We start from the raw sequence: 9,635 nt of genomic DNA, 5'->3' as shown, positions 1-9,635 counted from the left end.
CCTATAGATTTCAAGCCAAAGCATAAACAAGAAGAAAATGTCTTTATATATAGATATATATCTATATATATCTATATATAAAGGCAATCTGTGAACAAAACTGCAACAGCCCTGAAAGATTTAAACACCTGGGAGGTCTGTTCCCATAACTTCTTCACAACTAGAGAATCAGCAATCAGTTGTCAAATAGCTTCTTGTGTTTTTGTGGCAAGTCTTTTTTCTGATTGTAATACAAATGAACAAGATCTCAATAATGAAAGGAGAATGAAGAGCTGTGATTAGATGTTTAACCCAAGTGTGTAGTTATCTTTGAGAGCTGAGAAAAGGGGAGAATATTTGTTCTTTTAATATAAAAGCTTCACTTCTCCCCACTATCTCAATGTTGGTCAGGGGGAGCCACAGATCCTGCTTCAGGTTCTTCTTTACAGTGATAAAAAATGTGGCCTGTTCTTTCCTCTTATTTAGACTAATCTATCACTTTTTCTGCCGTTGATATTGTCATCCTACCAAACCCCAGAAAAATCAGAAAAATTAATTAGGCAATCTGCAGTAATTAGTTCTCTCCTGCTCTGAGACAAGTATCATGATCTGTAACCAAAGCCATATCTCCTAAGCCAAGATATGCCAAGCAAATCTCAAATGGTATCTGTGATAGCTGACCATCTCTGGGGAATAGCTGAACTGAGGTTAAATCTGGGTCAAATTAAGATTATAGACTTCTTTCCTGTAAATATTTGCACCTAGGTCCCTCAGGTCCTGTGATGGGTAGACAGGAGAGCAACTGGGTTTCTGTTCTGTATCACTATGCTGTGCCAAACCATAATTATATTCTGGCACTTGGTTATCCAGAAACTCAGAGTCTTTTTAGCTGTTATTTATGATTGGCAAATATGTTTGCTATATTTTAACCTGATAAATGTAATACATTTACATTTCTCTAATTCCAAATTCAGGTTTAAAAAATGGCAAAAGTTCTTCTTGAAGTACAGAGGAAAAAAGATCCATCTGCTGTTTAAAATCAAAACTCCAAAGAGAACATTTGCTTTAGAGCAGCAGAAAAATAATTAGAAGAGGAAAAACAGAACTACTTAAAAGGAAAAATATGGAACTAAAACCAAGGCATTGCAATTAAATTTAAAAAATAGATTAAATAAAAAGTATTTGTCTGAATTAGATCAAACAAAGGGAAGGCAAATACCATTAATAAAAATAACAGAGGTAATTTTTGAGCTTAATTCAGCGAGCACAATCATTTTTCCCTGCATTTTCCATTTCTAAATTAAAAAAATTAGATCTTGAACGTATGTTCTAATATCTCTGCCTGTCTGTTCTCGCTTACCCATTACACATGCCTACAATTATTTGTTCAGATGAAGTTACATATACCTTTTGTCTTTGGATAAATAGTATTGTAAATTAGCTACCATAAAACATAATGCAGCTTCACCACTTTACACAAATAAAGTACAAGGAACAATAGGCAATGCTGGATGATAAATACAAGCAATTAGCAGGGAGCTTAAGTGTACTTTTTGCCATGGTAAAGACTCATACTACTGGTAAATACTGAGGCTGGGTGGGATGCTATCATAATGTAATAATTTATTTTTTAAAAAATCTGTGTTTAAAGAGTAGGCAGATCAATAACTCTTACGTTTGTTATCATCAATACATGGCTTTACCAGAAGACATTTTATTTTACAAAACAAAAGTGATTTATGAATTAAAGATGGAGTGGGACTATTCACAGTAACATTTGTATGACTAACCACAAGTTATTTACTTTGACAAAGAATGCTGTAATTATCAATGAGGTCATATTAAACAACACCATTAACTGATAACATGCTACAATGAACATGCGTCTTAGTCATTCAGAATTTGGATGAAGTTAAATTGCTTTTAGAGATGCCATGAATTTAATTTGCTGAAATACATTCATAGTCTGAACCATATTCTTGTACTTTCCTGCCACATCCCTAGATATGCCTCTTATCAGGGCTAGAAAAATCACTGCATTTTCAGATCAACAGCATGTGCTTTTTATCCTGTGGTCTTCGCAGCCTGAGCAGTTTCTTCTCAAAAAAGGTCTGAATTATTTTTCCATCTAGGTTTGACTACTTCACCTAACCTCTTTCTTCTCTTTCTTTAGTCCCTCACCTGGAAATAATGGGCCACAACAACCTATATAACATTATAACTTCATGGTATGCATTAAAATAACTACAGCACATATTTACATAGCCCCTGAGTATCCCCAGTGAGGGTTGACAGCCCATTGTGCTATGCATTTACAAACACAAAGAAACCTGGAAACATCTGGGCTTAATGAACTATACATCACATTTCCTGGTGCCTTTAGAGGAGATAAAAGCAAGCAGCATGCAGGCATGCTACGTGTATTGGAATATGAGGTTTGTGGCAACAACAGGCTTGCCATGCACATGTGTACAGTTTGCTTTTACATCTTGACAGTGGAGACTGAGCAACCTGATGTCAAGAGGATGGAAAGAGAGATGATGATACAGTCAGAATGGTGCAGACCATTGCCGAACACCCTCCTGTCCAGCCAAATAGCAGTTGTCACCTGTCCCTTGCTACTCTTGCCTCATCAGCCCCTTCATTTTCCATCAAGTGGGAATCTCTTCCCACCCTTTGAGATGTCACCAACTGCCATGTCCTCCCCCAGCCACCTTTTACAGAATGAAAGAAGCTACGAATGCATTCTGAAAAAAAAAAAAAAAATCTGCTTTTCCCTTGTAAGAAAAATGCAGCTTCTGTTCCAAAAGTACTTTCTTTTTATTGTGGCTTAAAACATACACACACACACACACAGATGCCTCTCATGACCTTAAGCTTTGGGTGACACATTTCCGGAAACTCCAGTTTTTAGCTCCATGCCAGTATAGTTGGGGGAAAAAGGAAAAATTAAGCACTAATAAGATCTGGAGTTCCAGAGAGGCATAATTGTGATTGGCAAAACAGTTGCTGGGAAGTGTACCTGGCATGACAAGTGGCTCCTCTTGCCTGACCACCCACCCAGAGCAGCTTTACGCCAACTCTGGTCCCCTCCCAATAAGGAAGGCTCCAGTAGATCCAGATATAGAGAAAAGAAGGATTGTTGAACAGATGCAAAAACATCAGGACAATCCATTATGTTGGCAGCACTTTAGAAGCCACTGGATTAAACCAGGAATTAAACTTTCCCCTGGACTTCTAAAAATTAAGGATTCAAAAGGAACAGCATGAAATCTCATATGTAAAATGTCAAGTGTATTCCTGGGTCTGACTTCACCTCCCTCAGCTGGTGCACAAAGAAGACAGAGCTATAACTGCACCCAGGGAAAGGGATGCTCCTACCAGACTTTGCAGACAGGAGGGCAGGGTTTCTGGGGTCACACAGAAAGCAAGTGAGGAGCCCAACTTCATAATTCAGTCCTTGGGGCAGCTGGCTGGAAGTAGGGAGTCTGAGTAGTTTGACTATGGAGTTAAGCTCCTTAGAGCTGATGCTCAGGCAATATTGAATGTGTCCTGCTGGACACAGGCAGGTCGGCATCAGAGGGGATATTGTTTAAACTGCAAATAAAAAGGTCAGGCTAGAGCTAGCAGGCTAGGGAAAAAAAAAAAGAAAAAAAGAAAAAATTGAAACAGGACTTTTAGGAGCTGGATGGAAATTTTCTTGACAACAATTATCATTATAATACATTCTTATTCACTAGAATAATCAAAGGAAAAATGATACATCCATTTTCCACCATTGTCAGTAAAAAATATAAAGAAACTCTCAAGTGCACCAGCTGATAAATAAACAGGCTCTTGAAAAGCCAGGAGATAAAAGGAAAATGTTCAAGTCAGCTGGGAGCCATGCTGGACTTCTGAAGAGATTAAGGAGGGCAAGATGGAGTCCATGGCAGATTCATTCAGAACACTCACTGGGCAAGTACATTACTGCTCCGCTGCACAGCCCAGACTGCACGTTGAATTTCCAGCTCTCACCTATCGAACCTGGAAACCAGATGGCTCAGACTTCCACACAAAGGAAACCTCCAAGACACACAAATACTGCCTTTGCAAGTGTGTCCAGGAATTTAGGGTGCTGTAGGAAAGGCTCATATATCAGTCTGAAAGCTCTCGTAAGAATAATATCTTTTCTGATAATAAAGCTAAACTACATGATAGTAAGACACATTTTTATCTCTAGAAAATACTCTGAAATAATCTCCCTAGTTGCACCTTTTTCAAGGGCCATCGCTAAAGTTTATGGCAATTAATGGTCAGGCTGCTGCAGGCCCCCTGTAACACTGCAGTGTATTGCAAAGAGCGCACGATGACTTCTATTACAATGCTTGTTTTTTACATCAGGAAAACATGGCAACCTGACTGCATTAGCTAAAATATTTTAAAATTATTTTTGTCTTCCTCAGCAGACTAAAAAGGAAAACACCAGTCAAAAGTATGCTGTTGCTTAGTGATTTTAGCTGCACGTTATGCATGCTTGCAGGAGAAAAGGCAGACAGAGTAAGACCTCGTTATTTTTTGATGTAAATTGCTGAAAAAGTAACATCCTTATCCAGGATGTGGGTTCAAGCAGCTCTTCAGCTTGAAGGAATTATTTTTGCCTATTCTATATTAAATAAATAGAATTCCAGATTTGTTATCACCTAGGAAAACGTCATAATTATCCAAGGTCATTGTGCATTAACGCACTTTTCAGCTTTCTCATTAAAAGCATACGTATATTGCCCTCTAAACATGCAAATTGTGCTGGATCTAGTTTTGAAATATCTAACTCTTCCCATCTACCCTGACATTTCTGTCCTCCTCAATTTCCATCTCAGGACCTTCATATCTGAAAGGCAGTACCATAGTATTTAACTGCATTTCTCATGGATCCTGTCCCTATCAAATTCCCCAGGGTACCATTTTATTTGTCAGCTTCATACTCACAAAGTAGAATCATAGAATCATTTTGGTTGGAAGAGACCCTCAGGATCATTGAGTCCAACCATAACCTATCTCTAGCACTAAACCATTTCCGTAAGAACCTTGTTTAAACATCTTTTAAACAGCTCCAGGGATGGTGATTCCACCACCTCCCTGGGCATCCTGTTCCAATGCCTGACAACCCTTTCCATGAAGAATTTTCTCCTACTACCCAATCTAAACCTCCCCTGGTAAAACTTGAGGGAATTTCCTCTTGTCCTATCACTTGCTACTTGGGAGAAGAGACCAACACCCTCCATGCTACAACCTTCCTTCAGGTAGTTGTAGACAGCGATAAGGTCTCCCCTCAGCCTCCTTTTCTCCAGGCTAAACAGCCCCAGTTCCCTCAGCTGCTCCTCATCAGATTTGTGCTCCAGACCCCTCACCAGCTTCATCACCCTCCTCTGCACTCTCTCCAGCACCTCAATGTCCTTCTTCTGATGAGGGGCCCATAACTGAACACAGGGTTCAAGGTGGGGCCTCACCAATGCTGAGTACAGTGGCACAATCACTTCCCTAGTCCTGCTGGCCACAATATTCCTGATACAAGCCAGGATGCTGTTGGCCTTTTTGGCCACCTGAACACACTGCTGGCTCATATTCAGCTGGCTGTCAATCAACATCCGCAGATCCTTTTCTGCCAGCCAGATTTCCAGCCATTCTTCCCTGAGCCTGTAGCACTGTCTGTGGTTAACACCAAAGTAACACCAAAACACCAAGTAACACCAAAACAGAAATATACACGCAGCAAAACCAGGTCACTCCCTTTGCTTCCCCGATTTCAGGGCTAGTGTCCTGGGACTGGTACTCACGCAAATTTCACCTTGGCTAGCTCAAAATCCCCAATGAGCTCTTGCCTATGAGATCTTGGGCAAATCATCGCATTCCTCTGTGTCTCCAATTTGACATCTGCAAAGCCAGGATGACACTCACTTCCACAGTGAAAACTCCCCATATCTGCTTCTGAAAAGTATCATAGGAGAGTCATATTTTATTATTGTTGTTATCGTCATTATTGTTATTATTCTTACGCAGTCCCATGGTCTCTATGAGCTCCTCACACATAAACATGTGTTCACAGAGCATGAATGACTGGCACGTCAGTTAAATTTGTCCTGCCTCATAATACCGATGACTCTCTCCCTTCTGTAGCGTCATATACTCAATCGTGATTCGAACCATCTGGATGAAGAGCAAAGCTCAGGCTGTCATCATATCCAGCTGCCCTGGTGAGTGTCAGCACACATATCTCCAATCTCATTATTCAAATCTGGCAGGTCACCCCAAATGCTGGACACGCAGTATTGCATTGGGCTTCTATCACTGTGGTGGAAATGGGGTTTCTTTAATTGTTCATTCATAACTCTTTTCTACATTATTTACCTTCTTTCCTTTGACACTAAGTCACCTTTAGAGAAAGGATGGAAAACATCTGTGAGAAAATAATTTAAAAGTAAAAAATCCTTGTTCTATAAATTAGAATCCCTATTCCTAGAACTTTGCCCATTTCCGGAATAATTTTTTCTAGCATATACTTCGATAACACTTTTGCTGTGCTTTCATATGCCCTTGCACATCTGGATTTTGGTCAAGCTCAGAAATTCCTGGCTACAGAAATCCATAAAATGAGCTAAGATTTCCACCATAATATTTCCACCATAAATGTTTTTGGACTGTTCTGAGCTACTTTGGCAAAGAGCACATATCGTTTCAGTATCTTCACTTGTCAGCTGCCTTTGCTATTAGTTATGAAGAAAAGTATGTTCATTTATGCTAATATGTTTTACAACACAACTGTAAGAGTGCACAACCAGTTAGTGCAGCCAAGTGGTGAGTGGAAACACATCAAACCACAGGGACCAGGTTGCTGCAGCTTGCCTGAAGGGAGATCATGGATCATGTCTAGCAGAAAAGGAAGTGCCCTAATGTGATGTTGCACATATTCAGATATCCTTATGTCATAATCTGACATCTGTCAACTATAATCTAAGATTTATTCCTTTGAAAAGCTTGAGCAGTACTGATTTCTAATGATCCTGCCTTCAAGACACGGTAAATATTATAGTCTTGGAAAAAATATCATTCTCTTCATTCAGGAGGTATATTCTGCTTTATAAGTCACCAAGTGATTTCCAGTAGTCTATATATGGACTAATTTCAAGATTCTACATGGGCTGTTTCACCGATAACAAGACCACATTAACTTTATTTGTATTTTTTCTTTACAAATTACACAGCCTCAATATTCTGTTTTAATAAGAGGTGCAAGAAGTTGTGTACACAGTTATTTCCAATTACATTAATCAAAATTCCAGTCCTAAGTTTGGACTACAAGAGTTTAAAGATGTTTTCATAAAAAATGACCTTCTTGTCTATTCACTATGGTGAACCTAATTATTCTGACCCAGTAACATGAACAGCAAATTGACAGCAATAATGAAATCAGGCATATTATTCCAGTCATGTTGGAACTGTTATTCAAATATGGAACTTGATCCTCAGAGACATTAGTGTGGCTTCAGAGGAAATGAGATCAACCAGCCTTGGTGTGAGACTGAATAGAATTTACTTCTCAATTCAAGCCACACTTCATTTCTGAAAAGGTAGTATAACAGCATTTCGTATCTCATTACTGAGTCAACATGGAAAGTAAAATGCATGACTGATTACCCAAAGCATCAAAAAGAGTAAGAGGTTAAGGGAATGGAGTATGTAGATTTTTAAAATCCTCCTGACTGAAATGCAGTTAAAAGTGAAAAGGTAGTCTGTTTCGCCAGGTTGCATTTTCTATTTTCTTAAATGTAGCTGCCAGTTCCTTTCAGAAAATGATTCCTATAACATAACTCTGGTCACATTTTTATAGCTGTGTTGGCACATGGTTTTTATTAAACTGACTCAGGTGGGCACATAGGCAGTGATTTTCTTGACTAAGTGTCAAGGATCAGGAATATCCAGCTGCCACAAAGCTTCAGAAAGATCTCTTCTGCTTACATTTCCCCTTTTGATTTTGGATGGCTCAGGTTTTAAGTGCCCAACTTGAGCAGGTTTGCAAGTGTCCAAATTTCAGGAACTACAGAGCCCCTGCCTGGCATTAGGGAAGGATGGGCTACGTATCACTGTCCTGCCTGTGGAGGGATGTGCCGACACATCCATGCAGTGTCCTTCCTCTTTCACAAGCTGAACTTTTCTCTCCACAGGTGGCAAAACCTCTGCTGGCTACACCAGTCGTGGGTTCATATCCAGGGCAAAAGTGAAAGCAATCAAGTACAGCATTGTCATTATCCTTGGTAAGTAAGAAGCCCCACAGCTGGTAGCTGGGAAGGATGCTGATGTTGGGAATCTGGTCTTCCTCAGCTTCCTCTGTTATTAGCAGATAAAGCGCAGTAGATGGCTCAGAGAAGGAGCTTTACTTAGACCCCCTTACATGCCTTCTGACCTTGTCATCCCCTCTCCTCTGACTCATAGGCTCCTATTTTAGGTATCTGACATGTGCCTCAAATGAAATTATATGCCCAGCCCCTCACATACATAAAGAGGGACGTTGTCTAAAAGGAACAATGGAAGAGGTCATCTCCTTCCCATCTGGGCCAAAACACTTGGCAACTGAGTTGTCTTTTAGGCTTAGAGACTACATATGGCATGTTAGCTGCTGGGGTGGTACAAGGGAGAAGGAGAGGTGAGGGATGCAGAGCAACTGAGTTTGATGTCAGAAGTGCATTGTCTGCTAAGGTGGGAAGAACGAGCTTTCCTTTCCCAATTAGGCAGCAGATGACTCAGTGCAGATGTCCTACATCTCCTGGGGCAATGACATTATCCTGATGGAATTAGAAGGCTGAAATTTTATCTCAATAAATAAAGGCAGCATCACACAGGGCTTGTGATTAGCTGCCAGAGACCGGCAGGAAGGCAACTGAAGCTATTTACTCCCAAGTGCTGACAGCCATCCCCCTACCACTGAAAAAGAAATCCCTTCTCTTTCCAACACTACAAAAAAATCAGACTGGATGATATTGTGATAACAACTACTACTGATGTGCTTAGCTCACTGTTTAGCAGTAGCGTTTGCAGACATGAGAGAGGCTGGTGTGATTCATGCATTTCAAAAGTTCAAGAACAGCTTCTCTGTGTCTGAACTTTTCTGTGTGGCAATCAGAGAAAGCTTTTGTCAGAAACAACTGCTATCACAACACCACCAGATGTCAAGAGCTCACCTGGATGCTCAGTATTTCAAAGGACCTTGATAATATTAGGCATCCAGCACCTCTTGACATGCAGATGAAGGCACCTAACATTCATGGATTTCTTTAAAGCCACTTTAAGTTCTGCATAGTTGGTGCTATTATCTATACACTGACAATGCATATTGCTATTTTGCTGGTATCTGTGCATAGACACTGATGGTTTGGTTACTCTAGAAAACAGGAGGGGAGTTTACCTCCTCCTTGCACATTCAGTGAGTGCTCAGCTAACTGCCAACTAAGAAATACTGATTATTGTAACAAGAAAGCAAGCCTGGGGTCACTCTGCTCTCTCATTAGACTCAGGGAGAGATCGTGTGTCTGATTTCACAGGCACCTGTATATACTCAGGGGTTAGTTGAGTGAACTGCCTGTTCCAGTGTTCCTATGTAAAGCTTTAATCAGAAGCCTTTG

General features: G+C 40.2%; 1 protein-coding gene across 1 annotated transcript in view; it reads left to right on the top strand.

The window, feature by feature from the left end:
* NPSR1 (neuropeptide S receptor 1) overlaps nucleotides 1–9,635 on the top strand; it is a gene marked incomplete at both ends in the record, with an annotated part of 58,870 nt that overhangs the window by 48,134 nt on the left and 1,101 nt on the right. The window contains 2 exons of the mRNA XM_082043786.1: nucleotides 6,136–6,212; nucleotides 8,181–8,270. Coding sequence (XP_081899912.1) covers nucleotides 6,136–6,212; nucleotides 8,181–8,270 — 167 coding nt within the window. The remainder of the gene's footprint in view (nucleotides 1–6,135; nucleotides 6,213–8,180; nucleotides 8,271–9,635) is intronic.

The sequence above is a fragment of the Streptopelia decaocto genome (genome assembly GCF_964273445.1).
Source record: "Streptopelia decaocto genome assembly, chromosome: 2".
Classification (NCBI taxonomy): domain Eukaryota; kingdom Metazoa; phylum Chordata; class Aves; order Columbiformes; family Columbidae; genus Streptopelia; species Streptopelia decaocto.
Note: the sequence above shows the minus strand (reverse complement) of the source record. Positions and strands in the feature narration are given on the sequence as shown.